At 33.2% G+C, this 22,107-nt stretch overlaps 1 protein-coding gene across 1 annotated transcript; it reads right to left on the bottom strand.

Moving 5' to 3' along the window:
• Window positions 1–15,390: 15,390 nt before the first annotated feature.
• On the bottom strand, window positions 15,391–18,989 carry LOC132271044 (uncharacterized). Its single transcript, XM_059772289.1, has 5 exons — window positions 18,864–18,989; window positions 18,688–18,754; window positions 17,187–17,341; window positions 16,489–16,782; window positions 15,391–16,192 (listed from the first exon to the last, which is right to left on the bottom strand). The coding sequence occupies exons 3-5, from the start codon at window positions 17,319–17,321 to the stop codon at window positions 15,566–15,568; spliced, it is 1,056 nt and encodes a 351-aa protein (XP_059628272.1). The 5' UTR covers window positions 17,322–17,341; window positions 18,688–18,754; window positions 18,864–18,989; the 3' UTR covers window positions 15,391–15,565.
• Window positions 18,990–22,107: the final 3,118 nt, after the last annotated feature.

The raw sequence follows: 22,107 nt of genomic DNA, 5'->3' as shown, positions 1-22,107 counted from the left end.
TGGCTTGATATATGTATCACGATTCGTCCCAGAAAACCAAGTATGGCATTTAGTTATTTACTGACCTGACACTAATAGGAGTTGGACTTAACCTCTATGGTTATTCCACACCTTAATCCATTTTAGGTAGGACTTAGTATCTGAACTAATCCATCCCTAGTATGCAACCGTCCCATACTGGTGCATACCGTCTTCCAATCCACATAATTGATAAAAATAATATTTAATTAATTTATCAACAATTCTCAGAAACATGCATCTGTATGGTTTAATACAAATATAATGGCATTAAGTATTCCCTCCAAAACCTAAAAATCACACTCCAATTATGTAAAATGCTAAAATAATCCATAGCGTTCCAATCCTCCAAAAACAGTGATAAACCAATACAATTATAGCAATTTAAGTATCAATTAAATCCAAAACTAAGCACGGTTAAATATAATTAATTCACCATACTTATAACACTGAATAAATATATGATTATCTATAATTAGATTATATATAAAAAAACCTTACTAAGTTCCAGTAAATAAAACTAACAAAACAGTGTGTAAACTACCCGTTTTCTCTTAGGTTTTCTTACTCTAATCTTTAATCCAGTTATGAATTCATATTTTTCCACCATAACACCAGCCTTCTACAGTCATACACATCATTTAAAACAATTTAAATTAATTACGTAAACACCAAAAACTCAAACAGTTTTAAAAATGCACATTACAGTGTTTTTCAAGGAAGAGCAGGCTCTAAAAATGGGAGCCTGCTCCATGCTTTTCACCTAGAGCCGACTCTAGGCTCTTAGAGCCGGCTCCAAGACACCAAGAGCCGGCTCTCCCCTTTGGGAGCCGGCTCCTCCTCTTTTGGAGCCTAAATATAACTAACAAAACAGTGTGCAAACTACCCGTTTTCTCTTAGGTTTTCTTGCTCTAATCTTTAATCCAGTTATGAATTCATATTTTTCCACCATAACACCAGCCTTCTACAGTCATACACATCATTTAAAATAATTTAAATTAATTACATAAACACCAAAAACTCAAACAGTTTTAAAAATGCACGTTACAGTGTTTTTCAAGGAAGAGCAGGCTCTAAAAATGGGAGCCTGCTCCATGCTTTTCACCTAGAGCCGGCTCTAGGCTCTTAGAGCCAGCTCCAAGACACCAAGAGCCGGCTCTCCCCTTTGGGAGCCGGCTCCTCCTCTTCTGGAGCCTAAATAAAACTAACAAAACAGTGTGCAAACTACCCGTTTTCTCTTAGGTTTTCTTGCTCTAATCTTTAATCCAGTTATGAATTCATATTTTTCCACCATAACACCAGCCTTCTACAGTCATACACATCATTTAAAATAATTTAAATTAATTACATAAACACCAAAAACTCAAACCGTTTTAAAAATGCACGTTACAGTGTTTTTCAAGGAAGAGCAGGCTCTAAAAATGGGAGCCTGCTCCATGCTTTTCACCTAGAGCCGGCTCTAGGCTCTTAGAGTCGGCTCCAAGACACCAAGAGCCGGCTCTCCCCTTTGGGAGCCGGCTCCTCCTCTTTTGGAGCCTGCTCTTCTTCCCTTAGGTGCCGTCGTCCGTTTTTGCGTCGTCTTCCCAGTGATTTACAGAACCTCTGTAATGTGTTCTAATTCTTATTCTAGGTTCAATCTCCCTCCTAAATAAATTTTAGACCACTGATATCCAATTAGAACATGTATGGAACACAAGTTTTAAAGCAACGATTACAAAACCTCTATTAGCCAATATTAAGCAAGTCACAATAGAATATTTCAGACTAATTTAGTGCAATTAAATACTGTTCTAAGAACTTGTTCTAGGGTTCAAACTTAGTCCCAGATTAGTTAGGAGGCATCAAATTGCATTACTAATCTCAACCAAAACAAAGCTTAATTGTAAACCACAGAAGAAACAAATAGCAGCACATCAAGGATTATTTAAAGCAGTTAATTCATGAGATTAAACAAAATTCATGTATGCATAAAAGACATGTTATTATGTTGGTTTAAATCCGTTTTAGCCTTAATTAAATCCCTGGAGTCTAACTAAGCATGCACAGAACACGAATTAAAGGGAACGAGAAGAACAGAGACTTGCCTTTGAGACTTGAATAAAAAAAATCTCTAACTGTTGCCTCTATCTTCTCCAGCCACGTTTGTTGTGTTAAACCACCCTTGTTGCTACTATTGCAGTCCAATAACACACACCAAACTTCTCACTCCGGTTCTCTCTATATCTCTCTGGTTTTCACTACAAAATTAGAGGCTCTGTTTGTGGTTTACAGAACTTACGTTTATTTTTCCTAAACCCTAAACCACCGTATTGCATATATTTATAGGTGTAAATTACACTAACCCTAATCCATGTACAATTAGAGACTAAGCCCTAATTCCAATCCTAACCGGCCCATGTAACATACGGCGACTACCTTTACGTGGATTTTAACCCAAAGTTTAAAACTGTAACTTAAAAAAATTACTAACTCAATTTTAACACTACCAGAAATATAGTAATTAATTACCTAAGTTTAAAATAGTGAAATACAACTAATTAATTAAAACACTTAAATAATTAATCCCAATTAAATAATTAAATCAATTAAACAAGTAATTCCAATTAACAAAATTAAAAATAAAACAATTAAGTCAATTAAATCACCACAATAGAAAATAATTAAACAACTAATCCAATACAATGACACATAATCAAATACAATGCGATTAAATAATAAATGAAATAAAAATAAATACCAGGAATATCCTTTTAAAATTAGGAGCATTACATGCTTTGAACTTTATCTTTTATTGAGCAATTCTACCTTCTATTCCTTAAATTTTGAGATTTAAAAACTATACGATGAAATTGTTGTTATGTGAATGTTAGTGTTTAAGTGCCTAAAAACATGCTTATATGATTAATGTGTCATTCTATATTAAAGTTAAGTGAAAGTATGATTATGTGGTATTCAGTTATATAAAGAGCATGTTTATGATTGAATGTTGAAAAGATACCATGATCACAGCTTTTATATTATGAATGTCATGCTAATGTTTTCCTTATTATACAAATGGAATTGAGGTTATATTAATATGAGAATGTGCATTTCCAATGCATGACGGGAAAAAGGAATGAGAAAAAGGGAATTTGGAATGAATTTTTTACGAAATTGAATCGGATCTCGCGAGTCCGGTGCTAACTTCACCTAGAGGGCCATTAAAATGACTCCCATCTCTAATAAAATGAAAGGCCTGCAATCATTTGTAGGCCCATTCATATTGGGATGGAAAAACAAATTAAAGAACTCTTGAAAGTGGGTTCTGGATAAGGGTCGAATAGTTCACTAAAATCTGCCAACACGATTCGAATATGGCATGAATTAAGTGAATTTGGATTGATCTTAATCGGGTTTGGATCGGGTCGACGCAAATAATTAGTTTAATTAATTATACTGTATTTGAGTTGAGGGGTTCAACATGTGTAGCCTGTTTATATACCTACGGTTGTTCTTCTTCTTTTTCTATTTATTTTTTTTTTTTTTCAATTTTTTACTTAAAACATTTTTATTTGGATTTTTTTAATAACTATCAAACTTGTGTCTTATAATTTATTTTTGACCAATTAATTTATTTTTGATCAATACTTCGGTCCTCACTAGTGAGAATGCACTTCACCTTCACCACTGATGTGGACCAACAACAAATAAAAACGTCCTTTTAATTATAAAATCAGAAAAAGTCAAAGAATAATACGAGTAATACAGGTAAATATGTACCCCACCATTTACCATTTCTTACCTACTCACCGATGACTAGGTGATCACTATAGACCACTAATGTTGAACTAATAAATAAAGTAAATCTTTTTTTCTTTTTCTTTTAAGAATAAATTCAGTGTCTCTATTTTTCTTATTTATTAGTTTCTTGATTTTATAATTTTAGATTATCTATACATTTGTGATTGGACTACACGAAAATATTGTCCTATTGTTAAAACATGTCTATAATTACTATAGGTAGAAAAATGGAGAGAAGAGTAGAGTTGTCCAGTGCTGATTATTGTTGTAGTAAGGATTACCATAATAATCAATAATTTTCTTTATTAAATTTGATTATTTTAAAGCAAGTAATATTAAAGGTAATTTACTGACCATAAATAGAAAAAATTTTAAAAATTATTAGGACTAACTTTAATTTTTATATAAAAAATCACTATTAATAACCATAATTTAGTACCATAAATATTTGGCCCCCCGTGTGTATATATAATTTAAAATAAAGACTTACTTGGGGCATACTCCGAGTATAGATATATATATAAACCCTAAAGCAAAATAAATGAATTTGAAGCTTATCTTTATCTTTTCGGACATGTTAGGGTTAGGATTAGGGTTCGGGTTTGGGTTACATATATTATAAATATCCATGTAGTGCGAAAAGATGTTTACACTTGTTTGTGAATGTGGATAGCTTCCGTACGTGACACTTTTGGGAGATCATAATATAGGTAAAATCGGCTATTATACTCTGATTTTAGTTATATTATGAGATCCTATAAGTGCAACGTTCGTAGAGCAGCATCAATCTTCAATTGAAGAAGGAGGTAAAGCTTCCTCTGTTTCCAAGAGACAAAAGTCATCACCATGTTTACGGACATGGAAGGTTGAAGAAATTGAAAGCCAGAGAACAAAAGTTGAAAAGAAAGATTTTTAACAGGTAAATTTCCCATAGTAAACACACACATAGTTTCTCTCTCAAAAGTTCAAGCAAGCAAACACAATACTTTAGTTTCTCTTCCCTCAATGAAGATTTGTATATAATTTTAGAATGACCCACAAAAAAATAAAATAAAATAATTGTTTTCCTTTTTCTATCTTGAATTAATATAATAGATATTATTTACCATTATATGCAAATGGGCAAAAGAAACTGTAAACCACTAGTTCTCCGTATTTTTAATTTTCAAAATTATTATTAGCAATACCAGCCATTAAAAGTAGAAGGTAATTATCAAAAAAAATTATAATAATTTTTTTGGGAATATATTTTTAGTCCTTTTTAAAATTAATATTAGCAATACCAGCCATCATACAAGTAGAAGGCAATTATCAAAAAAAAAAAATTTAATAATTTTTTTGGGAATATAGGGATTAGATTTATGATACATGAGTTTACAAACAATTTTTCTGGAATATAGGAATTAGTTTTATGATCTCAGTGAAAACGTGTATTATGAGTACCTAATGTGGGTAGTCTGGTGAGGAATTTTTTTTTTTTTTTTTTTGTCCTTTTAATTGAACCTTTTTGTTTTAATTGAACATCTTCTTCCACAAGATCTTTGTGCAAGAGTGTAAAAGAAATAATAGTTGACATTAAAAAAAATGGAAATTTTTAATTAACGGTTTGGAATTCTTTTATATTGCATGCACAAAAAAATGTGATAAATTCCTATCTTCTGTCCCAAAATTACAAAACCACTGCATCTCTCTTTTTAGATTCAAAATATACATTATTATGATTTTCATAATTCCTATTTTCTTTATCTCCCTCGTCCTCATCATGAGCAAGAGAATTTTAATACTTGGGGCATACGTAAATGGACATAAACCCTAAAGCAAAATAACAGAATTTTAATTTGCTTATCTTTTATGCTTATCATCTTTCCTTATCCTAGCTGTATTTTAGGGTTATCGATCTTTAGCTTAATTTCCTTTGCTTTCTTTTATTATTATAAATAGGAGAGAGGTCCCGTAGGCGGCATACAGGAGCCTGCAACTAGCACAAGAAAAGTCAGAAAGAATGCGACTTCGAAGACGAATGAGAATAAGAATCACTCCATTAATGAGAAGAATCCGATTACCAACAAAAACTTGTGTTTGGCGCACCGAATCAGCCACTCCCAAAACACAATAGAAGGGGTTTTATATATCGGATTCAATTCTTGTCAATGGAGTGATTCTTATTCCCATTGTTGTCATCGAATAAATAAAACTCAAGCATCTCGTACAACCCCGACCCTCTCATTAATCAAGCAATTCTTCGTGGAACAAGAGACCAGCGAGAGATGGGAAATTTTTATTTTCTGTGTTCTTTCTCTTTGATACTCTAGTTTATATAATTTTTAAATGTTTTTCTTGTAAATATCATGTATCTTATGAGAATGTATGAAAAGAAGATCCAACCATTTTTTTTTTTTAACATGATTGAATAAGTATGAGAAAGGGAGAAATCTTATTCTTTTTTACATGCTTCCACTTAAATTATCTCCCATTTTCTTACTCTTTCTTTTCTATTAAACCATATAATCACTACTTAACCAAACAACGTAGGTGTTTTTCTTTGTTTAGCCTTTTTATCCTTGAAAATAATATTTGTTAATATGTATACTGTAAAAGTAAAATTGCTTAATAATTATTGCCTTTATTTTGTATATGTTGTTTCTTTCTCCTAAGGATGTGTGTGTATATAATTGTATATATATAGGAAAACAAATTAGAGAACTCCTGAAAGTGGGATTCTGGGTGATCTAATGCCTCTTATAATTGATTCAGCATATTTTGACAGTTTGTGTTAATTCTATCACTAGGAATGTTGAGATGAATGTGTGTGGTAAGCAACCATAAAGGATAAAATAAGAAATATTATATTTATATTTTGAGGAGCACAATTCAATATAAAATGAGAGAAAATTGATTAAAATGATTTGAATATAGTTCACATTGAGGATAATACTAGGATCCTGTTTTTAAATCTTTGATTCGTCGAAAAATATGATTTGATCTCTTATGAAATTTTGATTTTTGCCCATTTTCTATGGCGCTCTGTGCAATCTGGGTTTGTTGGCATGTTCAATCTGGGTTTGTTGGCATTTGCTTCATTTTTCTACCCATTATATGATCATCATTACTGGAATTTTATATATTTTTTGGTGTCTCTCTCTATTTTTCAATCTGATTTCAATTTTCTACATTGTATGCTCAAGTTCAAATGCTTAATTTGTCATTTGAACTAACATGACAATAGACAGGAATGCATACACACACACAGACAATTGAAACTGAGCGTCTGGTCACCAATTTGCAATTTGCACCTCTTTGTTGAAAATTTTCTTATTACAACCTTTCAGGAAAAATAAAAATTTAAAAATCCTATCATAATTGTTCATATTTTACCACAAGTCATCTGTTTTATGTGCATTTGGTGTATTGGCGCCCTTTTTAAGATATCCGATTTACCTAATAAATGTTTGTCCTGGTCGCTCACAGGGTGTTGGTTGCTTTGGCTGCTCATATTGTTTCCGGTCAGAGTAGTCTTGCTGAACTTTGTCATTGAGCTGCACTGCCCACATGTAACAAGTGACCAGTTTTTGCTTTCAATGAACTCTTTTCTCTACTCGACAAATGCAACCGTAGACCATTTGTATGAGTTGCAATTGTGGTAAAAGTTTATGCTATCCATATAAAAATGACCAAATACTTGTGTGGTTCTATCTTTGTTTATTAACAAATTCATTTTAAAAAATGGATTAGGTTCTATGAGCAACCCATTTTGTTTGCAAGTAATCAGGCCAAATACAACCTAATATCAAATGACTATTACAATATTTAGAAAGCATAACGCTACTTGTATAACACAATGAATTTGTAAATTTTGTACTACATGGTAACCAACATGTTATAGAATGCAACACTTGTTAAGTATTTTCTTTTTCTTCACAATTTGAAAAGTAACCAACATGTTATAGAATGCAACACTTGTAAGTATTCACTTTAGGTTAATTAATTTGTACAATTTTTTCTTCCTTCGTAAGTAAGTAATTTTTATTTTTATTTTTATATAATACAATCAGTTTGGATAACTAAGAGTGAAAAGAGAGGAGGGAAAAAATATCAGTAGAATTGATTTGTGGATGTGGATGGTTTTGAAGAGAAAGGTGAACCTTTGGTTTGTTTTCATCACTCTACAAGTCCTATGGTAGAGAAGTCAAAAGTTTTGTCAAATTTAGTTAAAACTAGCATATTGGTATAATAATGAAGTTGTTAATATGGATTAAAATGGGTACAATTTATTTGTTGATCAGCCTGTCTTGGTCTATATATATAGACGTGAGTAGTAGAGTGAGAAGAAAAATAAAAAAAAAAATTAATAATAATAATACAGATAATGATTTATTTCTTATAGTGTGTTTCAAGTCTTCCCACTTACTCTTTTTATCCTTCGTCTTTTAGCCCAAAAGGAAATAAGATTTTGAACCAATCCACACAATCTACTAAGAGTCATTTTTTTCATGTGCTCTCCATTTAAAAAAAAAAATGCATGGAATATGTGTCAAACATAGAAAACACTCTTGATAGATTTTTTTAATTTTTTCCTTGAGTAGGGAAATATATCATTTTGCAAATATTTAGTTACATGAATCCCCAAATTCATTTATAGGTTGTAGTAAATTGAGCACAATTAAGTAAGGAGTTGCACAATTAACTTAATTTCATCTAACAATTTATCAATGGAAAACTTTAATTTGTAGGTGTAATAAGAAGTTAAGCAACGTTAGAATTGCCTACATTGAGTTATATGTTGAGTCAGACTAACATATAACATCTTTTTAATGTCCCTAATATATATTGAGTTGTTGATATGCCTTTCAATTTATAATTCATATTCACTAACTTATATTTTAATAAATGCCAGAATGACCCATCCGTTAATTTTCCTCTTCAGATTGAGAAGAAGCCTTATTTTTCTCTCTCAAATGGCTGACTACTAGATCAAGTGGACCTGGTTTCATTTACTGCTATTTTGTGATAATACACAATCGAATAGATGACGGCGTGAGCACGCTGGTGTTCTAATACAAATTCTTTGTCACGTTGATTGAATTTAATTAATAGGATAAGATTTGACTTTTTATGAATTAAACGCTAACCCTTCAACACCCAACTATATTATGGCCTAGATAAATATATATTATATATTAAACCCTTTAATGGCTTTTCAAAGTCTCTCTTACTCTTTCAGCTAGCCTATAAATAGAGACGAGTAACTGACTAGCTTTCTCATCCTTCTCCAATTTGAAAAAGTATACGAAAATGGCTTCCAAGGCATTTCTTTTGCTTGGTTGCATTTGCTGCTCTTCTTCTCATCACTTCAGAGGTGGCAGGTAGAGACTTGGCCGAAACTACCACTGAGAGAGAGTGTGAGTTTAGGCTCTACATTGATCACACACACTGACACACATATCACATAATTTTTATTTTAATTTGCACATCAAAAATAAATGATTCTTGAAGGGAGAGACTGCAGAGAAATAATGTTGGTTAGTTACAATTCTTCTATTGGTTCATTGTGATCATTGTTGATGCAAAATCGGTGATTTAAATTTGGAATTAAAAGAAGATTAGTTTAAAATTTGTACTAATTTTTTTATATTTTAATTTAGACATAATGTTCTTTGTTGTGAATGGAGTATATACTAATACCCCAAACTCACATCAATTCCTTTCCACCTGGGTAGTCTGATCCTTTGCTTTTCCTTTGCCTGCTCCCTTTTCCAGATTCTAGTTTTTCTGAGTTCTTGGATTTGTTGTTCATGAGGCTGTTTTTTTGGTTGCAACTCTTCTCTCCTCTCCATTTTTTTTTTTTTTTATAAAACACAAACAAGAAAATGACCCCTAAGGAGGCCCAAGCCAACCAACAAACAGCCCATAAGGCCCAAAAGCTTTATAGCTTGAAACAAACCACCAAAGTTGTTGATCATATCCGGTAAAGCAAGCCAACGCAGGCAACAAGCTTTCAAAGCTTTCAGAGCTGCAGAGAAGACCCATCTGGAGGTCGAGGGGGAGGGCGAATGAAGGAAGAAGGAAGATCCCAAACATGACGGGCACGCCAAGTAGCCACACCATCCTTGAATGACAAAGGCAGGAGCCGTTCTCTGATGGAGGTAGTGATTTTGAACAAGACAGAGTTCTGAGAACTTGAAATGTCCTTGAAGATTCTCGAGTTCCTTTCTGCCCAAATGTGATAAATGGATGCTGAAAGTGCCAATTTGTTTATGGCATTTGCAATGTTTTTGGATGACCAGTGATGTGAAGCCCAAAAAATGAAGTCATTCCACTATGATCTTGTGTAGAAGCCGCATGTATTTTGCAAATGGGACCAGATTGGAGCAGTAATTGAGCAGGAGAAAAAGATGTGATTCAGTGATTCTCCAGAGGAGAGGCAAAGTGTGCAGTGATTTGGGATATGCCTATAGGCCATGGAATTGCTGTCAAGTGTGGGTAGCTTGTTGAGAACTGCCAACCAAACAAAGCGACGTCTTTCTATGGATTTAACTCATTAGAATATATATTATTTAACACCATTTTTATAGAATATTAAATAATGGACAAACTATTTACTTTTGGATTGTCAATTAAGATGTCCAGTAAAATAAAATAAAATAAAATAAATTCATCTTAACTTAGTTTATAGTCAATTTTTTATTGAACTACTAATGTTAACACTACATTTGTAAAACCCTAAAATTTCGTACATTATTTTTTTTATTATTTAGTATTTAATAGAGTTTTTCCTTTAAAATTTAAAACTTTAAATAAGAGTCCTAGGTTATCTCGAATGCAATTATATTTATCCTTTATATTTTACATCGTATCAGTACGAGGATATTATTTTTCATAAAAAAAAAAAAAAAAAGAAGAAAGAAATTACCGAGAGAGAAAGAGAGGAAGCGGGTTACTGATTTTTCGTTGGCAATCTGCAATAGCCGGAAAAAGAGACGATGACCAAAGGATCGGCTAGAGAGAGGTTTTACGATATTTAACAGGCAAGTTAATCTTGCTTTATATACTTGTATATATACGAAACTCTGCCTAATTACGATTAATCAAGAATTAATATAACATGCTTTTATGAATTGGGGTATATCGATCTGATGTAAATTAGGCATAGAATGGCATGAAACTTTATCACATGTTCTAATAGCACTGAATATAAGTTTAAATGGAGGACATTTACTTGATGCGCGCGTGTGTGTGTAGATATTGAAGTAAAGTAATTCACATGTTTTTATACTTGCTATATGCATGTTAAGCTTGATTAATAGACTGATTTGATATATATGTGTATATATATATGGAAACTGATTTGGTGTTATTATATATCAATATACTTATACGAATTGTTTGATTTACGGAGAGTTAGAAATCAAAGTTCAGCGTGGAATATTTTAATAATTGAAATAATTTATTGTTGTAAGTCTTGCATTCAATTTGATGTTTCAAACTTAAGCTTTATTGACTACGGAAAGCTTAAAAGTAGACTTTGGGGTCAATAGAAGGTAGAACCGTTAGATATTGGTTGGAAAAGAAAAACAGATAGAAAAGCAAATGCATTATGGTGGTGAAGACCCACTTTGGGTTCTTCTCTACGAAGCACATTCTTGGCAATGGAGAGTGAGGGAGAGTGTGTTGCCGTGAGACATCAGTTTGACTATTGAAAGTTATCACTGGAATCTACTCGCCGAGCCTAATCCGTTGGGGGCAATACCCGGGTTCAACCGAAATGAATAATATATTTAATTATTTTAAATTTTGAAAAACAAATATAGAAGAGTATTTTTTTTTAGTATTCAAAAAAAAATTATTGAAATTCCAGAATATTAGTTTTAAGTATAATGGACTTAGTTTTGCTAAAATCCAGATTTTTAAATGACATTTTGGTAGTTTTACGAAATTAAAACCCGAAAAAGTATTATTTTCAGCACTAAGATGGAGAGTACGGAAATATTATTAAGACTTAGCTTCTGAAATTTTGTAGGGAGTCATATCTAATATTAGGCTATGTCCAGAATTTTGTACTCTCACTAGTTGGGTCTATAGGGTTCTGTTTTTAAATTAAAAGCGTGTTTGGATGTATTACTTATTGATTTTAAATTATTAATTAATAATGTATTTCATAATTCACCATAAATAATAATGATGAGTTTGGATTAGTCGGAGGGCAGTCAGGGACTGACTCTATGATGACTTTTGAGTATGGTCAGGGACCTACCTATTTGGGAGTGCACTATCCTTTTGTTATGGCCATGGGTCTAATGAGCCATTATTGTGTGGACGTGATCAGGGATTATCTGGGGAGTAGACGTACAATCCAGCCACACGTGTGTTTTTGGTAGTCAGGGACTATACGATTCACACCATTTTATTGGACGGGAGCCCGGGGCTCATGTGAGATATGCCGATTTATTAAAAAATAAAAGATGGTTATTTATTAAGTTTATAATTAACTGGATTATACACATTTGAATAATGAACTTATTTGAGTTGCTTATATATACAGGAATATAAGGTAAGGTTAATTTGCTGAACGATGATTGTGTTTAGCATTTATTACTGAGCTTGTGAGCTCACCCCATTATCACATTTCAGGTACACGTTGAGTAGGAACGTGATGGGATTACATGATGGGAACGGATTTTAGCTCGTTGCGCATTGATTTATTTTAGCTCGGTTTTCCTTTATTCTGATTATTGTAATAAAGTTAATGTTTTATGAAACTTTATTGAGTTGATTCAGTGGTCATAGATGCTTTGTTTTACTAGAGGGAATTGCACCTCTATTTATGAATTTGTATAAAATTTGTCAGACTCTCATGTTTGTTAAATTGAATGACAGGATTCATTGTAGTTCTATTATGGAGGATGTATGTTGAGAATTGATGGAAGTTATACCTTAGATTTTTTATGCAGGACAAGTAGTTCTTGTATTAAATTTTGGGGTGTGACAACATTAATCTTAATTTCTGGATGAAATGAAAGAGAAGTTTTCACAAGTTTCTCACAATTCTGATGGTCCACTCTTATCATAAATAATGTTTGAGATAGTGGAAAACCAATTAGGTATCAGAAAGGGATATCGTCGTGGGTTCAGAAATAGTTTTGTAGTTCCAAGCCATCAACGTGCATCCTCATCTTATGAAGAGGATTCTAGAAACAGGGTGGAAAATGTTAGAAGAAAAAAATGCACAACTTATAGTGAAAGTTACAAATTTGGAGGAGAAGTTGGATGCAATTTAGAAGCTACTTGAGCAGCAACAACTAATAGGTACTTTTTGAGGATGTTTGGAGCCATTTGATGTTAAAGTAACTAGTAGATACTTTTAGTTCTTGTTTACAAAAATTGGAGAATTTGTAGTATCATGAGATTAAGAGCTCGTTTGTTGGCACCGTATTGTGGTGATACTCTATTTTTTTATTTTTAGAATGATATAGTGGATGTACGTACTTTTTAGTTATGATGTTTTGATATATAAGGTGGATGTGGTTTAATAGCTTTTCAAGAACACAAATCCAGCGGAGCAAATAAATAAATAAATACAATAAAATAAAATAAAATAATAATAATAATCAAGTATTAGGGAAAGTTTATAACCGTCACAATTTAATAATAACAATTAAAAAAATCCTATTAGGGACGGTACAAATTGTGCCTAATAAGTATTGTATTAGCGACCGACAACAAAGCCGTCTCTAATATATCACCTATTAGGGACCGTAAATACTGTCCCTAATAAATCAAAGGGGGACGGTCCTATTTGGGACCATAAGTCCGTCCCTAAAGGTTGATTTTTTTAGGGACAGACGATTTTTACCGTCTCTAAAAATCTTGTGACTATTAGGAATGGTTTTAGGGCTTTTAGGTTTGACTCTCACTAAAAACCAAATTTCTTGTAGTGGGAGAAGATAGAATACCAAAGTTAATTTGGTAGAGTTAGTAAGAAATGATATAGTAATATGGGACTGTGACCCTAAATAGAGCTAAATAGTGCTAGGGTTTCTTTATTATAAAATTAAAGACATGTTTATCGTAGTTGAGAGTATAAGATATGCATATAAGGTAAAATCAGAAGCAATAGTACAACATTTTGTTTAGTGGTGGCCGGAAACTTAATGGGGTACTTGTGAATTCCAGTAGCAAGGACAAGAATGGCAGCACCCCAGTGCCTTAATTTGTTTTCAAATTGTGTTTCCAACTTGCATTTACTTTCTGTGGAGGGAAAGAAACAGAAGGAACGCAACTAACATGCAAGCTTGGGCTGATGACGTTCGCAACCCTTAATCTTCTTTCTTGCAAGATTAAGGACATCAAGGCCTCTAGAACCATTGCAGCAGCTTGGAGCCTTCCAGGCTCTGTTCTTCTCTAATTAGATAGATAGTCTTTGTGGTTGCACATACCAACTGTTTTTACAGTTGTAGATGCAACTTCTTGGTGCTCTTGCGCGGGCAGGGTTGCCTTAGGGTTGGCCCATTTTGTACAGTTCTCCCTTTTTTTATTATAAAGTACGAGCTTGATTGAAGTTGATGCAAGTTGTGAGAATAAATTTATTAATTTTGTCAATATTTCATAAGGTTAAACAATATAATATATGATATACAACTTGTTAATTTAAAACTTCACAACTTTATTACGTTAATCATATTAACACACATTATGCAGTCAAGTATAATCCAAGTCCAAAAAATGCGCCTAACATTACCTACATCAATGGAAACGCACAATTACCATTGGAAAAAACTTGAGCCTAAGAACCTCATGAAGCAGCAAGTCTCAAGTTCGATACATAGTCCCAATTTTGTCCTATTCATGTGGAGGGGTAGCTTTGCACGAGTCCCAGGCAAAACCCCGAACACCCCGGTTATGGGAAAAAAAACCATGCAATTACCATATTATGATGCAGAAAGTGAAGAAACACCATTTCAAGTCATATACCAAATCATCATCTTCAAATAGAACTTTCAGCATTTACGGTGCATCAGGTTCTTTCCATGGAAGTCGGTGATAGACTACCTCCGAACCAGCTCTAAAAAATCATTTTGTCAAGCAAAACATCTCAAAATGTTAACTAGGTCACAAAAATGACATAATACAAACAGATGGTATGCATTAAAAACCTGAGAATTGTATTGGGATCCTTCACAACTCTACCATCAACTGTTATCTACAGACGCACACCCTGCTCTGAGAATCACTGAATCACATAACCCCCTATTCGAACAAGATGAATCACTAGAATTGTAGCTTTAGGAATTTGGATACACAATAAATGTGGACATTACCTGTGGCCTAATTGGTAGAGCGTCCGGGAAAGTGTGCCTTTGTTCAAGTTTCCCCTCTCCCTAGTTTGCGAAAAATATAAATAGCGAAAAATATAAATAAAAACATTTTGGAAGGTAGTCTGTGGAAGGTGGTTGTGTGCAAAGGCCAACACTGATAAATGCGGTTCTCAAACAAAGTTCTTCATCCATATCATATCCATGAACAACCCATGGCCCATGTTTACGCTCATGCCCGTCATTTTGTTGTAACCCTCGTCAAATCAAATGCAAAACAACCTTTAAAATAATATTCTCATCCTTCCAATTTTTATTCCGACAATTGTTGATCTCAGGTATTTCAAGGTACAAAGGAAAATAAAAGGAATACACAACGACAAAAACAAACAAATAAACATACAAGTGTGTACTTTGCCGAACACAAAGTAGTACAAGATCAATTGCACAAAAAATTATCAGCAAAAAACATCAGCTGATGAAGATGGCACGGCAACCTGTATAGGAACTGTGCTCCACTCAACAATCTCACTGCAACGTCCACCATTAAGTCCGGTAACTTGTAATTGACTGGACCCGTTAGTAGAAGTTTTAGTGAGAGCCAATCTTCTTGCAGCAACTGATTTCAGCCGGATGCGCTCTGCTCTGGAGCCAATGACTTGTCCCAAAATGGATGCTGCAATGGTGAATGCCATAGCTGTCTTAGGCATCAACACAGACTTCCTCAGCATGCCTATGAATGGAATAGCTGCGTGGACAGCTGCAAACCATGAAGGTGAGAATTTCTTTGTGTGTTCTCTCCATATTCCTAAAGGGATATTTGCTGCCATACCCAATCCTCCAATCGCAAGAATCTTTGCCGGGAGGGGTTGTGGTCGGAGATTCTTTGCAAAGGCAGTTCGTGCTATGGCTGCTCTAGCTGCAACGATCGCTTGGGGGCACTTATATTTCATACCAGAAGGGGGCTGAAGAGCCTTCGCCACAAGTGGCAGGACATGACTTACCGCCCTGTATGACTTGGCAATTGGGCAGTTCCCAGTTTCCAACCATTCATTGCTCAGTGCCTCGTGCTTTGAGTCACCGCCCTGACAGATCAACATTTATATATGTCAAGAAATGGAAAAAATAATAAAAAATTGATTATTGATTCATTTCAACCGTGGCCAGTTTCAAAACCTCCAATATTAAAAGAATGTAGACTATTTCATATTCCTATGAATTCTTAGAATTTTTATTAAGTTTATAATAAAATTTTCAGAAGTCCGTATCATTGTACAGCAGGAATGACATTAACCATAATCTATGGTCTTAGAACCTGGATTTGTACTTCTACCACATAATTAATGAGGAACATCTAACTTCAAAATTAATAGTCATGTACCTGTGAAGAAGGTTCCTTCTTGGATGATTTGGATTTTTTGTTTTGATTGTTCCTCTTCCCAAAAAATGCATCGAAGCCAAACAGCCCTCCAGATCCAAATCCTGAGAGGCTGATGGTGGCTGCCTTTGCTGCTAAAGGATTAAAGTGTGGAGGAGCCGACTCAGACTCAGACTCGTCAGAATGTGAGAATGATTTTCCAGAAAGTGGGACAACACCATTTTGCCCATGGAAAAGCCTGAATGTCATTTCAAAATTGGGACCATCCTCAAAAATTGGACCTTTGGTTCCACGTACCTGAGCACAAAATGATAAAACAATGATAAGAACACTTTACAGGGTAAACACATCATGTTAGATGCAACATGACTTTAGGCCAACAAGCGGGAGATCAGAATCGTGTAAACAAACTTTGTGGGTTCTGCAAATCGAAGAGACTAGCTCTGTGTCTTAGTAAACTATTTTGGGTCTAACATTGCTTAAAACAATTTATAATGGAAATTTTATTCCTCAGAGATTACATGCTGTGAAGACCCCAAGAAGGTTTTTTTTTATTATTATTATTTTATTTTTTGCTATATATACATATATATATATATGTATGTATGTATGTATGTATGTATGTATAGGAAAAATCACAAAAACATGGTACATTAAACTCATAAGCAAGTTTTAAATCAGCAATATAATATGAAACTTACAGGCATTGGGAAAGCCATGGATGATGAGAATGAGAAATTGGTGGGCTCATTAATGTTACGCAAAAATGGACAACTAATAAAGTCGTGATGAGAAGGAAGAGACTCCTCAGTAGCGTTCCTGAAGAAAATATTCATTCCTTAATAGTGGGGATCGCCTGCAGAAAGAGAAAACAAGTGTAAGAAAACTATCTACACCACACAATGCGACAAATGAGATAAATGGCCAATGATGAACCCAAAAATTAAAAATTTTGACAATCAGGCTGCCATTACAACATGAAATAATTAAATAGAACATAAAAAAAGTAGATAAAAAACAGCAATGCAACGCTACAGCTAAGACCTAAAAGGCTGAAAATCCAACAATAATAGTAAATAGATGAACTCATATATAATGACTAGCCATGATCTAGCATAAAAAATAACATGCCCTGTAGTCTGAAATATGTAAGGTCCATATAATGCGTCCTCACTTAATTCTAGATCTAGCAAAGCCAGACATGAGTCAGTCAACAGCTTTTGAACTTTGGCAAAGGAAAGGGGAAGATTCCATGTATGTTTTGGAAATCCAAATCAAAGGCTAGAACTTGTGGAAAACAAGCACCAAACGGAATATAACAATTTCGGGCATTTAAAAGAATTACATGTGTTTGTGCAGGTACAACATGACTACTAAAACCCTCATAATTCTAGGCTCTGATATGTCACTGAATAGAGCTATGATCCCTTATATAAAAAATAAAAATATAAAAAAAAAATAAAAAAAACCACAGGATAAAGATTGCAAAACTGGGGAGAGGCAAATATATTCAAGACCTAATCAGACATTATTGGTACTGAGAAAGAATTCTACTTGAATAGCCACAAATCTAAAATAAATAATAAACACAATTTATGCAGTTTATGAGACGAACAATCTATCCGGACGCCTGCAGAATTCAACTTTGTCTTGATATGTGAGGAAACAAAATCAAATTAGATAAACGACCACCAAAACCAACAGCTGTTTCCCAACACTTGGGCTGATAAAACCTCAAGCTTCCAGAATCATCACCTAACGATTAAACTATTCAGAACAAAGAATTGTTCAGAAGAAAAAACTCAAACCAATTGACTTTTGGAAATTGATAATTTTCGAAAATTCTAAGCCATCCAGATCAGTGAACTTGAACCCCAGTTTATCATAACATTATACACACATACATACATAAATACATATATAAATCTACAATATAGAACTGAATTATCAGTGAAATGGACTTGCCCAGGTAATGACTTGAACCAAAAACCTCAGCTACATAATTCAAAACTTAAAAAGAGTTATACAATCCATACAATATCAAAGATTACAACTATTCCACACCATTGTCGTTTGAAACTCAAAAACCATAATCAAACATTGATTAAGAACCCAAATCAGAAGCAAATCAATATATCAATCCAATCAAAACCCATCAAACATGTATAGCATACGTTTATCAAAGTGGGAAGATGTAATTACCTTTAAATGCTGCCGGAGGGTTCTTCTCAGGTCAGAAGGGCGAATACCGAAACCAAAATCAAGGGATCTTAGAGAGAGAAAAAGGACAAGAGAAGGAATCAGAGAGAGTAGGTAAAAATGATGAAAACAATGGAGGTTGAAGAGAGAAGAGGGAGAGTAAACGACGCCGTGCTTACCACACGCCTATTTTGACCTTGGAACAGCGTGTGCTGGTTCGGTTGAACAAGAACAATTTGGCAACGAAGAGAGAGAAAGAAGAGAGAGAGAGAGTCGGCTTTTGGCAGCTGTGACCAACGTGTACATCGTGCGTCAGTACTTTAATAGGGAGGCAATTATAGACTCACGCGCTACACTTGCACGCGCTATTGACTTTCAAAACTTGGAATTTTTTTGGTTCAGTTGTTTTTTTTTTTTTTTTTTTAAAAAAAAGAGTTTTTCAAAAAAAAGAGAAAACTGTTTTCCTAAGGTAGTACATTTTTAATAAATAATTTTTAGAAACTGTCAGTTAGGGGTGTTTATTTGATTTGTCAATATGTGAAATCGATTAGATCACTATACGAATTGGACCGATTTTTTAGTCACATAATTTGGGTACAGTTTGATAAATAAAAAATCTGTAACCCAAAAATTTGACTCTTACAATAATGATCCTATTAACCAATCCAATCCGGTCAAATATATATATAAAATATATATTTACATTATTTTTATTTTCTTTATTCTTTTATTATTTTAAGTTTTACTAATTTTTAACCCTAAACACCAACTAAATCTCAACTCTTAAAATAAACAATATTGGACTATTTAGAAACAGGTAAATCCGATCCGTGAATTGGCTTAATTCAATTCAATCTAATCCTTAAAGTGACGGATAAGTTAGATTTAATTTTCAACTATTTCCCGTGATTATCCCTAAATTTTTTATTCAATTTTTTAAATTTCTATTCTTAAAAAAATAATAATAATAATAATAATAATAATAATAAAACTGTTTTCAAAATTGTTATTATTGTGCGATGACGTGTGTAATTACTTAGTTGGGTTAAAGCTGATCCAATTTAAATGCAACCTGAATTAGCAACAAGTTCTTTGTTAAACCTCCAGTTTTTTTTTTTTTTTTTTTTTTTTTTTTTTTGTTTTTTTTCGAACGGTTGTTAAACCTCCAGTTGACAAGTCACTACTTTAGGTGAGAGTGGAACAAGTTTTGCTTGAATGTTAGACAACCGGCCATAGGCCCATACCCAACTTATTGTGAATATTTGACTAATTTACGCTCAACGACTCAAATATTTGGTCAAATTACACTGACAGTTCAGTCACCATGGATATATTACTTTAACATCCTCCAAATCTATTCCTCATAAATGATGACTTTGACTATGAAAAATTAATACTGCCCCTATTTTAACACAATTGAAGAGTAAGAGTTTTATACAAGGAAATGTAAAAATTGTCATTTTATAAAATTTGGATCAACACATCCCAATGATTACAGGTGTCGAATTTCAAGAAAGGTTAAAATAATCAACGTTGAACAATTTATTTGTGTATAATTTGTTTAAACTTCAAGAGAGGTCAATGTAATTCACAATCTCATTTACATTAGCAATAGACTCTTCTCTGTTTGGCGCCATCGCTAAATAAATTGTCGAGAGTTGGAACTCCCCTCCATCTTTCTTTGAACCCTCAAACACTAACCTTTTCTACTCCTTTGAACCCTATACATCATGCATTTATGCTGTGTTCGGTAGGAAGGAAGATGTGTGGAGAGAAAATAGGAAGGAAGGAACAAATTTCCTTTGTTCAGTGGAGATGATACAAGGAAAGAAAGAAAAATAGGTCATTCACAAATTTTCATTCACCCAAAAAGGGCGGAAGAAAAGAGGGAAGACAAGTATAGTACTATCATAAATAATACAAATTCCCATCCTTTCTCCTTATAAATTTTCATCCACCCAAAAATGGGCGGAAGAAAGGAGGGAAGACAAAGATAGTACTATCATAAATTATACAAATTTTAAATTACAATACTATCCTCTATAAATTACAATATTATAAATATTATTGGATATAATGGTAAAAATAATTAAAATTTTCTCTTTCCTTCTCTCTCAACTAACATAGGAAATTTTAAGTTTATTCTCTTATCTTTTCTTTTATCCAATTGAACAAAAAGAAAGAAATCCACATTTTTTTTCCCTAAAAATATCTCATATATTCCTTTTTCTCTTCCTTTCATCTAATTTTTTTCTTCCGTACCAAAGACGGCATTAAGTCTGCAAATATGGATGGATGGATGGATGTAGTTGGCGCTCTATCTCGTTGATGGTTTCGCCTTTCAGTTATTGTTTTGGGCCCCCGCTTGGGTTGTTTGACAAGTTTTGCCTTTTGAATGTGGGCTGGAATAGTAGATGGATTATTTTCAACATTTTGTCCTCTGTACTTCAGCTTGGCCCAAATAGTTTCTTTGGATTGTAAAATTTACAGGTGTATTCCCATGGATATTGTATTTTATTTTCCTTTTACAATAGTTTTAACTTACCCAAAGTTTAAAAAATAATAAATAAAATAAATAAAAGAACCCCTATGTAGTATAGACTATAGAGTGAGCCGGCATACCATATCATTAATATTCCCGGCCAAAGAAAATATAACAAATCAATCAGTTTTTGAAGGGTAGTTTTGAGCATATCTTTTCAAATGATGGGACCCTATGGTGAACTTTTATTAGTAGGTATATCAATAACTTGGCATGATGAATTGACGGTGCACCCAATACCTTCTCCACATAGGCTAACACTTAACAGTAATAGAGTCAATGCAAAAAAAAACCAGGGTATGTATTGGGCTAAAGAACAAAAGTAGCCCAAGCAAGCCTAGCTTGGGCTAATGGACTACAGTCATCACTTCCTTAACCGTCCCCTACAGACTTTACATCTGGTTCACTTCTTTTCCTTATAGGAATCTGCAATTAATGTCAGATCACAATCGCTCTAGTCTGGATAAAATAAGCATTGTTTTTGTTTTGTTTGTTTGTTTGTTTTTTTTCTTTTTTCTTTTTTTTCTTTCTAAAAATCCGAATATTTTGATCAACCACTCTATTACACTTTCTTTTTCCTCTCACCTGTACGCCAAGTCATCACTATTTCGTTTTCTGTTTTTCACACGCCACACACACCTTACATTCATCAAACCCACATACAAAAAAACACACGTACGTAGATAGATATATATATATATATATATATATATATATATATATATATATATAACTGGGATTAAAGATGGCAAAAGATTCTTTGATTCAAATTTAGAAAGACCCTTGATTAAATAAGTTATTAAATTAATCTTCTTTTTGTTTTAAAATTATAAATTAAAATAATTTCACTTATTTTTAACGATTCTGAAAGCTTGATGATT

The sequence above is a fragment of the Cornus florida genome, unplaced genomic scaffold, assembly GCF_030987335.1.
Source record: "Cornus florida cultivar Cherokee Brave unplaced genomic scaffold, ASM3098733v1 CherokeeBrave_3.0.0_Hap2_Chr08, whole genome shotgun sequence".
In the NCBI taxonomy this organism is placed as follows: domain Eukaryota; kingdom Viridiplantae; phylum Streptophyta; class Magnoliopsida; order Cornales; family Cornaceae; genus Cornus; species Cornus florida.
The sequence above is the reverse complement of the archived record's forward strand: the minus strand, read 5'-3'. Positions and strand labels throughout refer to the sequence as shown.

Excerpts from the sequence above, each read along its gene's own strand:
- LOC132271044 (XM_059772289.1), bottom strand. The coding sequence starts at position 17,321 with ATGAATATTTTCTTCAGGAACGCTACTGAGGAGTCTCTTCCTTCTCAT. Across the intron at positions 16,783-17,186 it reads CCATGGCTTTCCCAATGCCT|GTACGTGGAACCAAAGGTCC; the intron begins GTAAGTTTCATA and ends TTTTGTGCTCAG. Across the intron at positions 16,193-16,488 it reads AGAAGGAACCTTCTTCACAG|GGCGGTGACTCAAAGCACGA; the intron begins GTACATGACTAT and ends TTGATCTGTCAG.